This window comes from Podospora bellae-mahoneyi, chromosome 7, assembly GCF_035222275.1.
Source record: "Podospora bellae-mahoneyi strain CBS 112042 chromosome 7, whole genome shotgun sequence".
NCBI classification, from domain to species: Eukaryota; Fungi; Ascomycota; class Sordariomycetes; order Sordariales; family Podosporaceae; genus Podospora; species Podospora bellae-mahoneyi.
The window spans coordinates 283,835-303,172 of NC_085886.1; the positions used below are offsets into that span (position 1 = coordinate 283,835).

General features: G+C 49.7%; 10 protein-coding genes across 10 annotated transcripts; 5 read left to right on the forward strand and 5 right to left on the reverse strand.

The window, feature by feature from the left end:
• The first annotated feature begins 1,281 nt into the window (after positions 1-1,281).
• QC761_704070 (uncharacterized protein) lies at positions 1,282-2,570 on the forward strand. The gene is made up of 2 exons (XM_062881982.1): positions 1,282-1,528; positions 1,593-2,570. The coding sequence occupies exons 1-2, from the start codon at positions 1,391-1,393 to the stop codon at positions 2,469-2,471; spliced, it is 1,017 nt and encodes a 338-aa protein (XP_062727811.1). The 5' UTR covers positions 1,282-1,390; the 3' UTR covers positions 2,472-2,570.
• On the reverse strand, positions 2,565-4,294 carry QC761_704060 (uncharacterized protein). Its single transcript, XM_062881981.1, has 4 exons — positions 3,614-4,294; positions 3,267-3,549; positions 3,065-3,208; positions 2,565-3,001 (listed from the first exon to the last, which is right to left on the reverse strand). Exons 1-4 carry the CDS (start codon positions 3,685-3,687, stop codon positions 2,588-2,590), a joined length of 915 nt encoding a protein of 304 aa, XP_062727812.1. The 5' UTR covers positions 3,688-4,294; the 3' UTR covers positions 2,565-2,587.
• Positions 4,200-5,953, forward strand: QC761_704050 (uncharacterized protein). Its single transcript, XM_062881980.1, is given in 4 exon segments — positions 4,200-4,608; positions 4,672-5,014; positions 5,068-5,637; positions 5,653-5,953. 4 exon segments carry the CDS (start codon positions 4,547-4,549, stop codon positions 5,893-5,895), a joined length of 1,218 nt encoding a protein of 405 aa, XP_062727813.1. The 5' UTR covers positions 4,200-4,546; the 3' UTR covers positions 5,896-5,953.
• Positions 5,954-5,955: 2 nt separating this feature from the next.
• QC761_704040 (uncharacterized protein) lies at positions 5,956-9,428 on the reverse strand. Its single transcript, XM_062881979.1, has 6 exons — positions 9,301-9,428; positions 8,876-9,233; positions 8,568-8,807; positions 8,278-8,443; positions 6,129-8,207; positions 5,956-6,069 (listed from the first exon to the last, which is right to left on the reverse strand). Exons 1-6 carry the CDS (start codon positions 9,414-9,416, stop codon positions 6,032-6,034), a joined length of 2,997 nt encoding a protein of 998 aa, XP_062727814.1. The 5' UTR covers positions 9,417-9,428; the 3' UTR covers positions 5,956-6,031.
• A 511-nt stretch (positions 9,429-9,939) lies between these two features.
• Positions 9,940-10,458, forward strand: QC761_704030 (uncharacterized protein; the record flags this gene model as incomplete). The annotated part of the gene is made up of 1 exon (XM_062881978.1): positions 9,940-10,458. The coding sequence occupies one exon, from the start codon at positions 9,940-9,942 to the stop codon at positions 10,456-10,458; it is 519 nt and encodes a 172-aa protein (XP_062727815.1).
• Positions 10,459-10,817: 359 nt separating this feature from the next.
• QC761_704025 (uncharacterized protein) lies at positions 10,818-11,908 on the forward strand (the record flags this gene model as incomplete). The annotated part of the gene is made up of 2 exons (XM_062881977.1): positions 10,818-11,413; positions 11,479-11,908. The coding sequence occupies exon 2, from the start codon at positions 11,495-11,497 to the stop codon at positions 11,906-11,908; it is 414 nt and encodes a 137-aa protein (XP_062727816.1). The 5' UTR covers positions 10,818-11,413; positions 11,479-11,494.
• Positions 11,909-12,152: 244 nt separating this feature from the next.
• QC761_704020 (uncharacterized protein) lies at positions 12,153-12,965 on the reverse strand (the record flags this gene model as incomplete). Its single annotated transcript, XM_062881976.1, has 1 exon — positions 12,153-12,965. The coding sequence occupies one exon, from the start codon at positions 12,963-12,965 to the stop codon at positions 12,153-12,155; it is 813 nt and encodes a 270-aa protein (XP_062727817.1).
• Positions 12,966-13,722: 757 nt separating this feature from the next.
• QC761_704010 (uncharacterized protein) lies at positions 13,723-14,466 on the forward strand (the record flags this gene model as incomplete). The annotated part of the gene is made up of 1 exon (XM_062881975.1): positions 13,723-14,466. One exon carries the CDS (start codon positions 13,723-13,725, stop codon positions 14,464-14,466), a length of 744 nt encoding a protein of 247 aa, XP_062727818.1.
• A 2,077-nt stretch (positions 14,467-16,543) lies between these two features.
• QC761_0102140 (uncharacterized protein) lies at positions 16,544-17,403 on the reverse strand. The gene is made up of 2 exons (XM_062873127.1): positions 17,170-17,403; positions 16,544-17,102 (listed from the first exon to the last, which is right to left on the reverse strand). Exons 1-2 carry the CDS (start codon positions 17,285-17,287, stop codon positions 16,693-16,695), a joined length of 528 nt encoding a protein of 175 aa, XP_062727819.1. The 5' UTR covers positions 17,288-17,403; the 3' UTR covers positions 16,544-16,692.
• A 1,109-nt stretch (positions 17,404-18,512) lies between these two features.
• On the reverse strand, positions 18,513-18,999 carry QC761_704007 (uncharacterized protein; the record flags this gene model as incomplete). The annotated part of the gene is made up of 2 exons (XM_062881974.1): positions 18,513-18,856; positions 18,945-18,999. 2 exons carry the CDS (start codon positions 18,997-18,999, stop codon positions 18,513-18,515), a joined length of 399 nt encoding a protein of 132 aa, XP_062727820.1.
• Between the last annotated feature and the right edge of the window lie 339 nt (positions 19,000-19,338).

Here is a 19,338-nt window from a genome sequence, read left to right on the forward strand (position 1 = left end):
AGATGGGAAAGAAAGACGAGAATGACAGAAGTGATCGAGCTGATGCTGACGAGGTATTGAAAGGGGAAGAGTGGTGACACAAGTCGGGTTGATATACATTTTCTATCACGCCCTATGATCTCATAGTTCTTCAACATTCAACCCAAATATATCTTCAACGTAGCATTAACAGCTGTGGCCATGCCCAGGTTTAGGTGGCCCATCGTTTTCACTATACGACGCCACCGTTCTATCATGAAATTCGAGCTGTAGTGGAGAAGAAGCTAATCGCAGAAGGGCTGATGGGCCTCTGGGAGGTCACAGTCTCCCCACCTTGACCAACATATGTGTTTCTGTAGGATTCTGACTATGGGGCCAGCCCGAATATACGGTTAGCGAGCCCACCTTTGACCGACCCGCCGCGCCGTGCCTTACGGGGGTAGCCGAAGATCGAAGATTCCATTACGTTTGATGGCGGCACAGCCACCTATCCACTACCAACTCGGTACTCGGCACGGACACAAAATGAAGTAAGACATGGCGTTCTGCTGAGTTGGATCAGGTCCTGATTTAGCTAAATACCATCGTGGTAGCTTGACCCACAATTATCGAAGAGCTGCATGACTGAGTTGTCGATATATATCGGTTAAGAGGCATTTACAGCCTTGTGTCTAGTGTGGAAATACCAGCTATTTATTCAGTAAGTTGGCTCCTGAAGCTTTCTGTTTATCCACTAGATCTAAGGCTTCTTTTTTCTTACCTAGACTTCAACATCTACCTGACTCATAATATCTGGTTGGAGCTGACGAGGCACTTTCTTGCTCGTAACTGGCTTCCATCGGGTAGCGGAAGCACATGCTGTGCCGCCACCACCGCTGACCCATCTCCATACAGCCAAGTTCCATGTCTGTGGATATCTGGATGCACATCTGCGCCGTACTAAGACTCGTGACTTGGCCATTGTCGTCTTGAAACTTGTGTCCTGCCTCGACCAAGAACTGTGGACCACCTGGGCCCTTCACTGGCCATTCGTGCCCGTCGAACATGGTAACTTATTTCAAGATGTTGTTGAAATGATCGTTCGATAACCTTCAATGAGAAAGGTTCAATGAGAGATAAGTAAGGTGCCCAGCATCGGAACATGATCATAAGCATTTGCACATGAAGTTTACAAAAGTGATTGGTTCAAAAAGACTGCCGGACATCGCCCCGGTGCATTAATCGAGCAGCGATTGGTTGAACCAGCAGCCCACTGACCCACTTGGGCAGTTTCTTGAAATCTGACGACATGGTTCGAGTTGCCAACTTTATTGAACCAACCACCTGCCGAAACCAAGTCCGCTCGAGACTTCAACCCTCATCACAAGGCTACCAGGTACACATGTAAAGTGCCTCCGCATTTGGTACCACAATGGTGCATCCCAAACACTCTCATATGGAGCTCGACGAGCACGCGCTACTGGAGGAATTCGATGAACGGGTGAAAGAAGGCGTCGTCATATACGAAGGTGACCATCAAGTCATCAGAGAAACGTACAATGGCTTTCCAGTAAGTTCCCAGGGTTGTTCCTGAACGCCATACTGTTCACTCACGGTTTATACTCTGACTTCAGTTCGAGTTCCGAATCCTCAAAGGCCACGCTTCCAAACCCGAAGTCTCCAGTTCGGGCAGTACCCCTTCGGCTTCCTCAGCCACTATCTCGAGCAATGGGTCGACAGCCCACCGGCCAAAAACACCCGAATACCTGCCTGGAAGCGACATCAGTCTCACTGGTTTTGAGGTCCGCAACTCCAATGCCGATGTCGGTCTCGGGCACTACATGATCTTCAACAAGTTTTGCGCCGCCCGGCCTCATTACTTGCTCCTGACGCAAAATGGACACCGACGACAGCACGAGAGCCTGAATTTCGACGACTTTGGTATTTTGTGGGGGGTATTGTCGGTGTTGAACAAAGACTGGGAGGCGAAGAAGCCTGGCGCCAGGCGGTACATGGGAATGTTCAACTGTGGAATCGATAGCGGGTGCAGCAGGTTGCACAAGCACATGCAAGTACTTGCAGTTCCAGATGAGGCCGAGTTTGGACTGTGGCCGGACTCGGCTTCAAAGTACGAGGAACCAAAGTGCATTCCGTTCAAGTACTACAAACATGATCTTGATGGGCGTTTGGATGAGCTTTCCAGAGAAAGAGAGGCCTGGAAAAGGTATTTGGAGTTTACAGCTGCTGCTCAAGAAGCATTGATGAAGGCAGGTTATATCCCAAACGCGCCGGATGGGGTTGATGCTACCGAGATAATTCCACACAACATTATTCTTACGCGGGAGTGGCTCCTGGTGATCCCGAGAACCCAGGCTGGAATGAACGGAGCTGATGCTAATGCTGCAGGGTATTTGGGCATGGTCTGGATATCGGATGAAGGCAGGATGAGGAAGTGGACAGACCAAGGCCCTGTCGAGCTGCTAACGCGTCTGGGCTTACCTAATGACATCTGAAGTCCGCCGTCTTCCATATCCAAGAGTTTTATAGTAAGCAGATAGACTGAAGATGTCTGTTTACCAAAGTGACTTCATAAAAGACCTGACTCATTCCTGGATATGTGTCAACAGCCTTAGCTCATCATCACAACTGCACTATTGTTATCCGGCCTCCCCTTTGACACTCGTCGAATTGCCCGCCAGGCAAGATCAAACCTCTTGTCGTTCTTCCCAAACTTGCACATGCTCGAATGATCACCTCCCATCATGACCGCCTCCTCATGTGCTAGCCACAAGACGGCCGACATTTTCTCCACCACCAGGCTGCCCAAGAGACGATGCGGTTGCTCTTCGTAAAAGCTGGCAATGGCGTACTGATTGACATAAGGTTTGAAGTCCTCGGAGAACTCAAGTAGATGTGCTGAATGGGTTTCGAGCACATTGATGAATTTCGACTTGGGCTGGTTGGTGGCTGTTTGCACAATGCGTGAGACAAGACCGAGCCACTTTGTTTTGTCAGCACCTCGGTGAGGGGTTCCAAAAAAGACCTATCTTCTGTCAGCACTGACTGGGAGGAGTTTGTACGATAGGGAGGTACTCAAATGACTTACTATGCCTCTGGTGCAGTCCGCTATGTCAGCGTACCAGGGTTGTGAGAGTCGACGTCGGTTCTGATTAGCTGTGGATATGGCCTGTTTGATGACGATGCCACCAAGACCATGCCCAATAAAGACAATCGAGCGGCCTTCTGCTTCCTAGATTCCCAATGTCAGCGAGCCTGCATGAAGACGTTTGCATATCACGGTCACCTACGTCTTCCCGCACATTCCACAACTCTTCCAGAAGTTTTGCGGCATTCTCTTCTACCCCAAATGTTGACCTGTTGCCAAATATGGATGAATCATACTCAAAGGTCATGATGCGAGCGTTTGGCAACTTTTCGGGCAAAAGGTCACGCAGCCATACTGTGTCTGTGTCGGTTTTGGCAGCACCCTTCCGTAGTAGCCTACTCCAACGGCGAACCGGCTTGGCCGGAGCATCCGTGTGAGTCCAGGTGTGAAGGTAATGTCCGTTGAGGCCATGTACAGCGATGATGCTTATGGTCAAGGTGGTCAGCGTATTTGAGACTGATAGGCATTTCAAAGGTAGGCGAGAACTACTCAAGCTCGATGACGCCCTCTTTGGGGGCATATAGAAGGTGTATAGATCCAGATTGTTGGGAGTCGCCGGCCATGATTGGGAATTATGACGTGGCAGTGAACTAAGGTAATGTTTCTTGTTCAACTTTTGATGTTTAGCTTGACTGACTGGGGAGCTCTGGAATGCGTGTAGAGTATGATACGTTTCGGTTATCATGCGTCTTAACATTATAGGTTCCCTTCCTATTTCCTGCTTCCATATCAAGTTGGGCACCGTTTGCACTTTGGCACAGCGAACTTTCAGCTTCTCGTAGCACAGACAGAATGAGTTGGCAAGGTCAAAATGACTCAGATTAGTCCCTTGCAGAGTCTGTACCTCTGACCTGGACCACTTGGAAGCACCAGATGCATCGCCACCTTTGCGGGCGTGAGCTGGTAAGTCGGGCAGGTATCAGGCAGTGTTGGATGCAGCAGGCACAGGCCTCAGGTCTGATTCGACCAATAACCGCTGGATCTAGTGTTTGCTTGGCATAGGACCTTTGATGGCCATTCCACAATTTTTGTTGTTTTGGTTATTGCACAAAAGAGAACAAGTCAACATAAGGTAGTGGGGGCAAAGCTTAGTCTCCCTCGAGCCGGACTTGCCGCATCAAGTTACCTGGGTGCGTTGGGTTGAGAATTTGCTCCATTTCTTGCTTGCAGTCTTACAGGTTGTCAAGGTTGACTACCCGACCCAAAAGTCAACAGCAAATCACCTTGATTTGTCGATTGGATAAAGGTCAGCAGGAGCTTGTAACAACCGCCGACTCCAGCCTACACATGGCTTCAACAGCTTTCGGCCCCATTCACAGGCCACACCTCCACACGTGACCTGACCCTCGCTACCCACCATCCATTCTACACTGAACTCGGGCTATATCGACACTACGACGCAGATATCAAGCCTCTGAAGCCATGGCCCAGCCAAAGAGAATGCTCATCAAAGAGCTCCACACACCAGACTCATCCGACCTCGAGTAAGTGCCTTGCTTCTTCTCGTCTCTGCAAGTATCTCAGATGTGCTAAACTCGCTGTACCAGTCTTGTCCTCATTCACGGCCTCAACGGTGATCCAATCGAGACATGGCGACATCAGGACACCAGACAGGTCTGGCCCCAGGCGCTGTTGCCTGACGCTCGACCCAAGACCAGAGTGCTGTCTTATGGCTACAATGGTGATATCTACCTCAACAACTCTGCCGCCAATATTCGAGACATCGCCAGATCAGTTCTTTCCAACCTTGATGCCGGCCGGAGATCTGACCCTCATCGTCCCATCATCTTTGTTGCCCACTGTCTGGGAGGTCTGATCATCAAACAAGCATTGTGCTTTGCCCGCGCTGAGCGCCGGTTTCACAACATTGGCGATGCTACAAAGGCTGTGGTAAGTTTTACGTCTTGCTTTGCATACATCACATCGTCTGCTGACATGTCAAGTTCTTCTTTGGCACCCCTCACTCCGGAGCAAATAAACAAGACTGGAAGCGCATCGCTGAAAGTTATTCCGTCCTTTCCCCACACAGGGGCTCTGTGGCACCCATTGTCAATGCCATTACCACCTCTGCTCCCAAGCTAGGCAAACTTTGCGACGACTTTGTTGAGCTTACAGATCGCTATCTCATTGTGACATGGTATGAGACGGTGTTTTGGCCTGGGACAAAGAAGTGTATCGTCGACCAAACCAGCGCTAGAATGATGGCAGGTGGCAACGAAGAGGCTATGCCAGTGGAGGCTGATCATGTCAATATGTGCCGCTTTGCAGGGGGAGATGATCCAACGCTGCAGGAGCTGCTGATGTTTGTTCAGAGAGCCCTTGGGAAGGAGGAGAGAATGGTGCCTTTAGGAACAATACCGAGTAGCGAGGTATCCGGCACTCAGGGACGTACCGCCAGGACTACAATTCGGCAGCCCTACACCATTTTCACGGAAACAGTGAGGGAGAGACACATCATGATTGGCACTGACCTCACTGGCCAGCTGCACAGCCAGCAGAGGAGTGTGACTGTGGAGAGTGTGACTGTGGAGAGTGGTGCTTCTGAGGCAATGACGCTTGGCCGTGTCGAGGAGGTCGAGGATGATGACTCTAATAGAGCCAATCATACTCAATCTCCAAGTCAAATCGGGGCTCCTCCCGTCTCAGAGGCAGAGGAAATGCCTTGGGAAGCAAAACTTGATGCTTCTGACTCCGGCCGGGACTCGCGGAGGCCGAACTTCCTGAAGCGTTTTGCCGGCCGTCTGCGTTCGAAGCAGACCTTGATCAGATAGACGATTTTGCTAGCTTTTAGGCATAAAAACGGTGGCTTTATGTCAGCAGTAATGTTCATACTCCTATATTCTCTAACTCATGTCTGTCGCATTGCGGGTATCAGTAGGTATATAAGTCATCAACAGTAGCCGAATCTCAGTCAGAGTCAAAATCCTTGCCTCGAACTGCCTTGGCTGTGATATTCTCGTTAGCTTAGGCCAGACGAAATTATCCGAATTGTGGTGCGACGTACCAACACTACTGACTGCTTTTTTGATATTCCCGAAATAGCTTCTTTGCTTCCTGTTCTTCTTCTTCTCGATGTATTGTATCCTGTCGATCTGCTGCACCTCTGGTTTGATCACTACTTTGACAACGTCCCTCGGAACTTCTCTCAAGACGTCTACTTTGACTTCTTTCACGACCTCTTTGACAACTTGTTTCTCGACTGGAACCTCCTTTACGACCTCTCTCTCCACCTCAATAATCCCCCTCCCAATGATGGTCATCGGTTGCGAGGTTTGCAATCGTATCTTATTTTCCTTCCAGCTGGCCCTCTTGACGTATCCGGATCTCTCGTGCGGAGGAAGGGTGCAACCCGATGTATCGGCCTGGCGTCGGGTTGTCTGGTGCCATGGAGGCAATGACCCAGAAACCTGAGTGTCACCGCCTCCTGGGTTATCAGGCGGGCTATTGACAATCTTTTCCGCCAGACAAAGGTCCTCCTCGGGGAAGGCTTGCTCCGACCCCCTTCTCATGAACCACCACACTTCGGTCCAAGACTTGGCACGACTATCCCCTTCTTGCGTCAGCAATTCTTTCTGTCTCTGGGTATCTGCGTCAACGTCTTCCCCTGCTTGATGATAGTGTTTGTGCCAGTATAGCGAAGCATAACGCATGAACGGGCGGTCCCTCAATGTCCTCCGGATTCGAGACTCCCAACTGGTTTCAGAGCTTTCTCCAGCCGGTCGTTCTGCCTCTTGCATGCTGAGGTACATTATGCAACTGCTTGCGAGTAGGCCTTGAGGGGTGGGCTCCTCTGAGTTCTTCTCAATAGTTTCGAGTTTGGTTGCAATATGGCTCTTGACGGTTCGGTGAAGAGACGAAAGGCGTCCATCAACGAAGTTGACAAGCGGTCCGCAGTAGAAATCGATTTTGGCCTTGAGGTTCTCGTCGAGGCAATCGGCTAGCTGTTTCTCTGTGATGACGGCTCCTGGGAACTTGCGCATGGCCTTGGCCACTGCCAAAGCGGTGTTAAGTTCCGTGATGTTAAGCGCATCTTCCTGAAAGGCGGCCCAGGTGAGGACATTTTTGATGAACCGGGATGTTTCTGGATCGTAGCTGTTTAGCAGGCGGTCTGAGTGGCGATCACAGAGATGCTGTGTATCATCTGGAATCTCTTTCAAAGCCTTTAGAATGTCGTCTTTGTCCTTCACGCGCGTGCGTTTCAGCTCTTCGCTTCTTAGAATTGACCGCAGATACGAGTCATCAGCCCTGTTGCCCTTGATGTCACCCAGCACCCTCGTTCTGAAATCTTCGTCACCAGGTGCTACCTTCTCCAACAGACGTGTCAAAAGGCCGCTGATGCTTCTCATAATGTCTGTCTCATTGTCTCCTCGTTGAATGGGGCAGTCGTTGATTCCCAGGCTTTGAATGTGCTTCTCGATTGTTGAGTTGTGTTGGGAGACCACCAACAATCTCAACTGCTTGGACTGACCGAGGCCTTGGTCTAGCTTTTTGATACATTGTAAAAAGGCTGTTTGGTCATCAGAAGGGATTTCATCTAGCCCGTCAACGACAAGCGTCATGGTGTGTTGATATCCCATGATCACTCTTGCCATTACTATGGGCCACAGCTCCACTAGCCTTTCTGCCGTCCACACCGATCCTTTTGATATTTCTCGTGATTGAGCATCCTCAAAGGTTGGCAGGAGGAACTCCTTGATGATTTGAGGCTGAAGTCGCAAGGCCTGGTGCAAAGTAGATTGTAGAAGAGCATCGATGTTGCTTCTTGATGCATACATGTTGCTGAGAAAACAATGAATGACCTCCTGCCTTTCTTGTGGAACCGTGCTGTCAGATCGGACAATGTTGTGAGGCTGTAGGATGTGTGTAATGATGTGCTTGGTCAAGAAGCTTTTACCGCTGCCTGCCGGGCCATGTATCCACAGCTTGCCATTCCCAGCCTCCCCTTTGCACCAATATTGAAACTCGGGACGCTCTTTTATCCAGTCGCCAGTTCCAGGAGTGTGCGGTCTCCCGAGAAAGTAGGCGTGGAATTTGTCGGAAGAGAGTGAATACAGGGCTCTCTTGGCGAAGTAACCAGCCATGTCTGTAGGCATGTAAAAGTCTTAGTCAACATCCAGATGAATAGACTGGACACGAAATCTCTGCATACGTACCCAGTGCATTTGGTTTGTCTTTCTTGAGAAACTCGACTCCGTCCCAAATGAGCCGAAACGCACCAGTTTCCTCTCTGGTAAATTGGCAGATTGTGAGATGGTTACCTGCGAGCATGTCGTGCCTCTCATGGCCATGATGCATTTTCCCATAAAGACCATTCACAAGCTAAGTAGTGATGGAGCCTGTCAGCAGCTGCATTTCAAGCTTTGGGCTTTTATGGTGCATAACTGGACAAGATGGAGAATACTCTAGGATACTGCAAGAGAGAGGTAGCGAAGCAAGTACATACAACATGTTTCAGACCCGGCATTGGTTGTTCTTCAACAAATGTAACAAATGCTAGGTTGTCATACAAAGGCTTGAAATCTTCTGTGATGTCTCGGAGATTATCACAGTTTTTCTCAAGTTGTTGGACCATGGTGCGGGTGGGTATTGCTCCCTTTACTGGAGCGTCGTGTTGAAGCACAAATCGAGCAAAGTCCCTCCAAGTGTTCCTATCCAGCCCATGGTGAGGAGTTGCGAAGAACATCTGCGATTTCATTAGCGTCAGCTTCTCAGTGTTAGCCACCCCGATGGCTGTTGCCGGTTGAAACTTACAACGCCGCGGGATGCCTCCCAAATCCCCCTATATCTTTGCTTGACAAAGCGAGCCACGTACAATGCCCTCTTGATGATCATCCCTCCCAGGCTATGGCCGACAAATATTATTGGCCGCAAGGTAGCGGGCTCATCATCTTCTCGATTGTTGTACAACCAATTCAGCAAGTCATTTGCATGCTCTGTTATACCAAGCATGCTCATAGTGCCATTGAGCGAGGTGTTGTACTGGAATGAAAGAACTCTGATCTCCGTAACGTAGTCAGGCAAGAGATCTGATGGCCAGACGGTTTTCAAGTCGTCGTTCGCCTGCCAGGTCTTGATGAAGTGTCCCCCAAGTCCGGGCACAAGGACAACACTGTTATTTGAGAATATTTAGCACTGATCTGATAGGCTCATTGCAAAGCTATAGGATGTGAACTTACTCGGCCTGTACCCTAGTTGTGGGCTCGTTCTTTGGATGTAGGACTTTAATAGCAGAGTCACCGCTGTCATCAAAAGCTTTCTCTTCTTGTCTGGGTCTGTAAGTGGAAGTCGTCATCGTGAACTTGGGATTGTGTAGTTTGGAGTTAGTGGGGCTGGTTTCAGGGGTACCAACAGCTTGGTGGATATGGTGAACCCATTTCTCTGCATCAGTCCGGGGGTTAAGTGAACCTGTCACTTCTCGCATCGATTCATCACAATGAGGCTCATGGGACGGCTTCTTACTGGATACCGGGACGCTCCGAACCTTGGTGTGGAAGGGCACCTTGTGTGGGGGCCCTGTCAGGGATTTGGCGTGGGTGATTGGGTTGCTCGTGTTGGCTGGTGCCCAACCTGACCCTCAAAGTTTAAGCCAGCCCTGCCTTGCTGTACCACCTGCCTTGCACATGACCGGGATAAGGGAGAAAGATTGACAGTTCGATCTTCACGTAGCACATGAAAAATTTGCATGCAGTTAGAAACGACGCCACCAAGCCTCGAGGTACGCGTCCACACACACCAGATCATCGGACTTCCACTCCACCAGCAACCTGGAAACATCTCCAGGGCCCATCACGTTACTGATCAGTTCCACGTCGCCTATGGATGCAAACGCCCAACTCAACCCTCAAGCCCGGCTGGCACTAGAGCGAGTATCGCGGCTGGAAGTAATAACAAAGGAAAATATCTCGAGAAAGTGGGAGCTAGAGTACCAATGCAACGACCTGAAAGACAAAATCCGCAGACTGGAGGCACAACTTCGGGATAGTATACCTCTTAGCGATCCCAACAACATGAACCCAGCCATGATACCCGCAACAGCATTGGAGATTAGCCTGCAACACAAGATTGCAGAACTTGGAAGCAAAATCAAGAAGGTGGAGCAGCGACTTGGCGTGGAGATATCTCAAAACTGGGAGTTGACATATCAATGCGAGGATCAAAAGGAGGAGATATCGCGGCTGCGGAATCAGTTGAGGAAGTACATCCAGGTGGATGACACTGAGTTCACCTTCTTATCATCCCCGACAGCCTTGGAAAAGCTACTGGAGGAGAGAATCCGGGAATTGGAGGGTGGGATAAGGTACCGGACAGGCCGAACCCGATCAAAGTCGTTCTGATTGTCTGGTTGTCGGTGTTGTCAGCGTCAACCATGTGTCGTCTGGGATGTCACGGTGTTTGGTAATTACCTAGCGCATCACATCATGTTAGAATAGCTACACTCTCGTCATACAAGACTGTCCTTGTGATCATAACTACGCATAAAGCCGCATTTGTTGGCGAACGATAGTTCGCTAATTGCCCCGATGCTTGCCAAGCCTTCTGTCAGCTGCATGCAGGTTTGTCGTCGGGCAGCTGTACACCACCCGACATTGCACATGGCATGCAGTAGCATAACAAAGAGGTTCAAACCGACCTTGCCGACCCCGAAAATACGGGGAATGTACCTGGTTCCGCAACAAGGTGCCGAAAAGTAGTTCAAGGTGGGGGGCAAATGGTGTGCTCTGTGAGATGCCGGTGTTAATAACGGCCTTACTAGGCACGAACCCAACGTGTCTTATGCATGCAAGCAGGGCTCTGCCATGTTGAGCAGAACGGAAATACCGTCTATCCCAAGCCTAACTTCATCAGGCGACCAATCCTTTACGCCTTGGAACCCAGCCACAGTCTTAGAATGAGCTTAGACGGTGCCAGCTGTCCCAGCCTTCCGACCGAGATCCTCAAAAATGAGGACAAAGAAAATTGGGGAAGCATTTCCAGGCTATGAAGTTAGGCATGAGTGCAGTCAGTCTTGGATTGGCGTCGACATCGCCGTCTGAGGGCATTCACAGCCGCTAGTTTCATCGTCTCCTATGACTTCGACGACGGAGACATTCGGGATCAACAAAGGCGCGAGGATATATAAATCGTCTAGTTTCCTTCAAGGGAAAATAGAGTAGCACAGAGCTCGATAGGATATCACTTACCAGAAGTCACTACTACATACCTCACAGACCACACCTCACACCAATCCCCTACTGATCCGACCCTCAGTGGTAGCCCAATCTCTCTTGTTCATTTCTAGCAGAGCTTCACGTGAGTTGAGCTTGAGCTCCATATACTCACAACCGTAACAGCACAGAGTTAGCTGACATTTCCAGACACTCCCATTCAAAAATGTCTGAAACCGACTCAAATCAACAGCTCGAGGTGTACACCAAGCCAGAGGGAGGCTTTTTCAGCCTCACATCCATCACCGAAGCCTACAAAAAGGCCCTCAGCGTTGCTTATCCGGCCACCAAGGACATTGCCGACGAGTTCTCCGGCAGGATCCCCGAAATTGTCAATAAAGCCCGGCAGAGAGTCTCCGACCTCGTCTTCATCGTCCAAGAGCTGAAGTGGGAGATCGAACAGGCTCGTCGCACCATTGTCGAGACCAATGACAAGTTGCATGCGCTTCTCAATCAGGAGGAGATCAAGGACGATCCGTTGGAGTGGGACATTGAGGAGCAGAAAAAGAACATCGACGGACCACCGGAGAAACCAACCAAGAGATATTATACGCCGAAGAATCAAGAGGAGTTGGCCTGAAAGTGGAAGGAAAGCTAGAGGTTTTTTGGCAGCGTCGGAGTCTGGAGAAGAGTGAATTTACATTATTTCGGATAAGCTTTTTAGGGTTTAAGATGCAAAAAAGTAGGAACCGATGTCTCCTTCCTTCTGATTACACATGTAATACACCCGTCCACAAGAGAAGCTCAATGTTTATAAACCCTTATTTACCCCTATTATTTCAACATTTTCATCATCATCGTTCGTGTTAAGTGCCATGTACCCTCTAAATCAACATGGATCCCACCCCCAAAGCAACAGCCATCATAAACCCAGGGACGACAGCGCCGCTCATAGCAGAAGACCCAGCAGGGGCGGTAGTACCAGCAGGAGTAGTCTCCGTACTGGTTGTAGGATCCTGAGTTGCAGACTCTTCAGGTTGGGTGGTCGTGACATCCTGGCCATCCGTAGTCGGGGCAGTGACCGAGCTGGTAGAAGTAGTCAGGGTGAGGGTCGTGCTGGTTCCTTCGTCGTCCGAGTCCGAGTCCGAGTCATCTCCATTGGGGTTTACCAAATTGAAGGCCATCGTTCCGTTTCCTTTTTGAACCTCATCGCCATTCCGACCAAAAACCTCATAACTGGCCCAGCTGTTGCCATTAGGTTTAAGTGAAACACAGCCTTCAAAGTAGTAATTGCTAGCGCAAATGCTGCTCCCATCTGCAGTGACACCTCCGCCAGCATTGGTGCAGGAAACCAACAGTTGCGAGAATGTGCGTGAGAAGTTGTCAAAAAAATCGTTGATGTCGTAGCTGCCTGGGCTGAGGCAAGCGCGGCAGTTGTGGATGTAACCATACCACGCGTTTTCGCGGTCTTCATTGGAAATACACACGCAGTCGCGGGTTTCTTTGTCAGACATTGTGTTCTTCCAGTCGATTCCCTGGCACTTCATGATGGCGTTTGCAATCTTGGTGCAACCACACTGTTCCAGCTTGTCGCTTGTTGGGTCCATCCTCTGCTGAAGGGGGGGCGGGCCGCGGGCGAAAACACCAAGGCCGGTAAGAAGAGCCGAAGCGAGGAGAAATTGCATAGGAAGATGCATCTTGTATGCGCGCGTTGGTGCTGCTGAAAGAGTGACTATAGTTGGTGGTCAACGTCAGTGAAAGACAATGTTAGGCCAAAGAAACAAATCACCCCGACGCGTCTACTAGCACAGGGGCTAAGATTGTTTTCCTTCTCTTAGTAATCCGATGGGATTGGGATCCTGGTCAGAAGGGATAAGGCCTGTGCAATTGCTTCTCAGGGGTAAGTGGGTCCAAATAATGGGGGTAGCATCTCTTGCACAGCCTTGTCCAACCCTAACCCAGCGAGTGCGCCAAGGCTTTCAGCTCCGATAAGATAAAAAGCCTACCTTATCGATAAGCAGCTTCGGATCAGCTTACCAAGTTCAAGCAGTGACAGTTTCTGGAAGTTTCCAGCACTCCCAAACAGCTGTGGGTGCAGTGACTTCCAGTGGTTTCCAGCACTTGCTGGTCTGCTTTGGTGATGCTGTTTCCAGGCATCAGAGTGTCGCGTTTCAACAAGACGATTCTGGAGCATTCGCAACACCTTCAAAGCTTGGTAATGTAGTGTAGTCTAGACACAGCTCAAATGAATACTTAAAGTTGCCAGTTTTGCGCTTTCTTTGTCCAAACGTTCTCATCGGAATCAGCATCAGCATCAACAAACAAACACTTAATCGCTAGCCTCAACACAACAACCCAAGCCTTCCAACCACGCTCAAAGAACATCACTCAGCTACAACAACTTCAAAAATACAATCTATCACCCGCATCAACAAGAACACTCCAACAGTCAACATGTCGATGTTCTTTGCCCCTGCTTTCTGCGCTCCCGAGGAGCCCAACTTCATGCCTCTCTTCCGCTTCCTTGATGAGTGGGAACAAACCCAGCAACATCAACAGCCTGAGCGCAAGCACCAGCAGCAACAGCGCCCAAAGACGCAGCAGCCCCAGCAGCCTCATCTTCAGCAGCAGCCACGACAGAAGACTCTTCCCCAGGCCCGGCCTAAGCGCTTCCAGCCAGCCTTTGATGTGCGGGAGGTAGAGGATGCGTATGAGCTCTACGCCGACCTTCCTGGTGTTGCAAAGGAAAACATCACCATTGAGTTCCCCGAAGACCAGACAATCACCATCTCTGGCAAAGTCGAGCGCAACTACGAGCAGCTGTTCGCACCATCCCAAGAGAACATCTCTGAGAACCCCGAGGAGCAGCCAAGACCAAGAAGCCCTTACCAGGCGACTGTCGAGGACGACACCGAGGATGAGGAATACGACGCCGTCACTCCTGTGAACAGCCGCCCTGCCTCACCCACCACCTCCACTGCCATTGTCAAGCAGCCTGCCCAGCAACAAACCCAGCAGACATCAACACCTGCCAAGTACTGGCTCCAGGAGAGAAACTTTGGCGAGTTTTCCAGGGCATTCCAATTCCCTGGCCGCATCAACACCGACGAGGTCACCGCCGCCCTTGAGCACGGCATTCTTAGAATCCGGGTTCCCAAGGCCAAGGCTTATGAGAGGAGACGGATCACCATTTTCTAAACGGAGGGTTGCGATGAATAGCAGCTAGAACATGTACTATCAGGAAGGGAGTTTGGCGTTCTGGAATTGGGATTTGGAAGGCTTCAGTGCAATAGTGTAATGGATGATTTGATCTCAGTGTTTGGGTGGACTTGTAACAACATGGAATAGATGGGACTTTCATAAGCATTTTTGTATTTGCACCTATTCTGCTTCTACCTAGTGACATGGAAGTATCGTGACTAAAACTGACAATATGTTGCCTCGAGTATGCTACACTCAACAATCTGACTATTACAATCTGGACCTCCTACGTCAAGTGAAATGCCCTTCCACTGTCTTGTCGCTGACAATCGTCGAAACTGTTCTCCTGTGATGTTATTAGTAATTGCAGCGGTTTTGCGTACAACCAAGATGGGCAGAATCCACGTCGAATAGTGTACAGTTTTTGCTGTTCGCAAGGAACAAGTGGTAGTACCCGAATCACGCTTGTGAGGTTGATGACTCTTCGTGGTTGTGGCAGCAGATGAAGTTGGATAATACGGCACACATCTCGCCGGTGAGCCAACGAGGCTTGGGGGTCTTAATTAGAGAATTTTGTTTGGGACCCCTCTAGCCACCTAAATCCCTAACCCTGAGAAGAAAATTCCAGAATCCAGCACTTACTTCCCACTTACTCCGACTTCCAAGATAGATTCGATGTTACTTACACTGCTTTTCCGAAAGCTCTGCATATATATTTTAAATATTTACCTTTTTTTTAAAAAGAAATAAAAGTAAAAAACATCGGTAATACTTATTTTTGGGCTATTTCATACTAAATATTTTTGTAATATCTTATTATAGAACAGTAGTGAAAATTATATATCCTTAAAAGTAGGTTAACGTATGTCGTAATGTTAAAAGGATGGAAATGGGGAGGGGTGTCCACACCAGATCGAAGGGGTCCCAAACAATACTCTCCTTAAACACCGGGTTAACCAGTACGTTTAGCTTTCATTTAGTGATTAATAGCACATGATACTTGCCTTCTCGTCACCACAGTTGTCACAGCTTGGTCCCTCTCAGCATACATGTATATTCGTAATTTCAACCCAGGATCGCTGACTTACTTGCCGTGACGGTCACCATCACCGTTCTCGTCCCGCTTGGCGTGATATCTGGGGCAGCAGTTTGCTGGCAGGGTGGTGCAAATTTTTCCGTTATTAAAAACACTGAACTCACTGTTTCGAAAACATTGACGTGACCGTAGTCCCACCCTGTTGGATCACCTGTTGAGATTCGGGTACCAAGATCGATCATTGTTGTGGCAACTAGTGTTATAGCGCAGGTGCTTGTAGGGTATGTGCTTGTATTGTAGGCAGGTGACGTAAAAGTATAACGGGTATATGTCATCATCGCTGTTGTGGTTCTGGTTGCAGCTACTAGTATTGGGATCGAAGGACTTCCGACGTGATTTGACCCAGCGGCAAGGGACTAGAAGACTGGTTAGGGAGGGGTGACATGATAGGTAGCCTGTAGAACTGTGCACTGCGTGCATGAAGAGAGCCAAGTTGATCCCCGCCTATTTAACGTGAAGCCAACGCTGTTGCAAACATATCGGGTGTCCTTCTTTCCGGGACTGGGCCACGGTTGGGATGACTTTGAATCCAAGGGGACAATCCTCTGTTTAGGTATTGGATTGGCTCTTCCCGGGGCGCTCCGGCTGCTATGTTGCTCACCTGGAAACACTTCCACAACCGTGAAATTCTGCGGTGAACTTCCATTGAAAAGTACGAACCCCCGTCCACATAGTCGGCAATAATATGTCGGCATGCATCAGGTGTGAGTTCTTCTGAAGCTCTAGCCAACTACACAAGCGCCGTGAAGTTGAATAGCGCATATGAAACGAAGCTGGGCATCTTGAAAACAAAATCAAGGTACCCTGTCTGTGCATGTCCCCGAAGCCTGTCATCTCAATGGTGCTATGATATAAATATCTGGAAGTCCTCCAGAGAGACTTCTCATAGAGGGTTATCCCGCGGATATGCATGTTGATATTACCCCAAGACTGTTGGACTGCAGGGGTTCTCTCGAGGTTGCAAGAACAAATCTATAAATACATACTAATAGATTAACTGATGTCAAAGTAATGCACATTTATCTAGCCCACATATTACCACGTAACCGTCGCTCATATTTTAGTGCGAATATGTAACCATTGAACGCCCCAAGCCCCGTGTAGTTGATCCATTTCCATAACCTCAACTATGCATGATTGACCTGTGCCGTTGAAGCGTTACCAACGGGCGTCTTCGGTTCGGGAACGGAATCTGTCGGTGGCACCACAGATTCTTCTGATCGCTGGGGAGGGTCTCGAGTATACTCGGGCAGGTCGGGAGACCCGTCCCCAACCTTCATCTCGGGTGCGCTGGGTCCTGAATAATTGTCTTTGCTAGCCTGATTCGGATCAAACTGTTGGTATTTAGGTAATTGCTCCAACTCAGAGTCCGTGGTAGCAGAGGTGTTTGTGTTTGCCACAGGTGTGTTTCTGGTTTGTCGAGCGTAGAAGGACCATAAGAGGACACTGAGGGCCAGAAGACCGACAACTCCTCCTACTACGCCGCCAGTGATCGCCCCATTGGAATCTTTTTCCCCATCTTCCGATCTTGCAGTTACTGGCACAGAAGATGTCAGTAGCCTTCTAGGGGATCTAGACTAAATGTAAAACTTGTAAGTCGATACCTGTTCTCTGCCAATGATTACCCGTAGAGGGCACGTAGAGCACTCCCGCCTCGACAAGAGCTGCTCCAAAATTTGCCACCAGAAGAAAGGCCGCCATTGACGCCCCTTTGCAATTCATGATTACTGTAACAAGGGACGACAGAAAAGGAGGAAAAGGTTGATGTATGTATAAGAACGTATTTTATGCGAGATGTAAAAAGTGAATGAAGGAGACTGGACTTGGGCCAAAGAAAGATGGGAGAATTAGTGAAACAACAGAACTCAGAAACGCTTTGAATGGGAACTGGCTTGTACTTCAATTTTATGCGAGACGTTTGCGCATCTGGGGGCTGTTGAATTTAGAAGATCAAACGCGACATTGTGCGGTACAGTTGAGGCTGAGACCTCGTTGTAGAGTCCGACGCGACCAATTGCTTGGAGAATCATCAGCTTCAGCCACAGCACGATGGTTTTTCAGCCAGCGGTTAGCTAAAACAAAATCGGATGCGCCGCTGACACAATGCGATGCTTACTCTTTGAAAAAGATGAAACAGCAAAGCAAGCGCATTTGATCAAATCAGACAACATTCCAAACAATCTCACAAATAACTTGAATTACCAACTAGGTACTTGTCCCCAGCTTACAATCGTCTTTCGCCCACCATCTTCCAGACCCTGCGCTCTAACTTGGCCTGATGGCCACTTGATGGCTAGGCATCTCCGCAGGGAGATGTTGAGGACTAAGCTCTCCGCTTTGAAATGTGGATTGCAACAGGTGCTCCATTGTGCCTTTGCGCATACCCAGGCAACTCCGAGTACATGTACTGATACCCGGCGTCCAGCTTGGGTGTATTGACACCCAAGACAGTGTAATCACCCCTGTTGTATGCTTAGTTGCTTATACTCTGCTCGACGGCGGTGGAGGAGCCACATGACGATAGCCAGAATCGCAATACCAACAACACCTCCTACCACACCTCTAATGATTGCTCCTGTGGGAGTAGCAGACCCCTCGGGTTCGGAATCTGCCGCCGGGTTCCCTCCTCCGCCTGCTGACTTGGCATTCACTGTTAGGAATGGGGGTCAATACTCTGCCTGTCTGGAAGAATGACTAAATAAATCTGCTACAGCTAGCCTCGGGCATTCAATTGTCAATTACAAAGTCAAGGTAACGAGCACCCCGTCGTTACATACTCAGGAAACGCCATTTCTTTCAACGCATTGGGTCATGAACACCACCGATAGTTTTAAATTGCCGCTCAGCAGGAGAGAGGTGGAATACAATGTGGTGCTACCTAGGTAGGTAGGTACCTACAAAGCAAAGGTTGCAGACTTGAACCGGGGTACGATGCACCTGCACGCCCTCAGTTCCAGAAACTTTCTTTCTCTGCGTACGTGTTGCCAGCCGTGACACGCGACTCGCCTCCGGCGCGCAGGGAGCTGATAGCCACGGTGCTGTCAGTCTGGGGAGGATTCATCTCCTCTTTCCAGGCAGTGCTGACGAGATTGCCGCTCCGCAGCCTGGCCTTGTCCGTTACGTCGACAGACCCGATAGAAATACCATGGCTGGCGGCGGCTTCTACCGCCTTCGCGCCGACAGCGCCGTCAGCTTGGGCGGCCAGGATGCGGAGCAGCTCCAGTGTATCCTTTTGCTCCGCCGGGACCGCTGTTTTCTTCCTTTTTTCCCCCCTTTTCTCGCGGCGGGAGCCTTGAATCGGGTGTTGTTACTTCCAGGGCGATACGCACACCATTATCCTATTTGGTCTTTCAGTGCAGTGCCAGAAGATGAACCACACTGAGCTCAACTAGACGATGAGCGCGACACCGAAGGACAGGGGCTGGGCCGAGCATGATGAAGAGGGCCTAAAGAAGCAAGACACGATCTCGATAGAGAGTCAGGTCGTCGACGGCAACGCCCGAGTCCACAACGGCAACAACGTCTACATAACCAGGCGAGCATCCCCTTCAATAGGCGCTATGCCGACATCCTGAACTGGCTGGCGCCACGCGTCAGCTTCCACCAGACACACGGCCGCATCCAGAGCAGGCGCACATCGCGCATCACGCCAACTCGGGCGACAACGACAATTACCCGGGGAGGTGGCTCATCGAGTCAGACAGGTTCGATAAGTGGATATCCGGCACTCTGCTCAAATTATGGTGCTTAGGGATGCGTAGGTCGCCCCATGC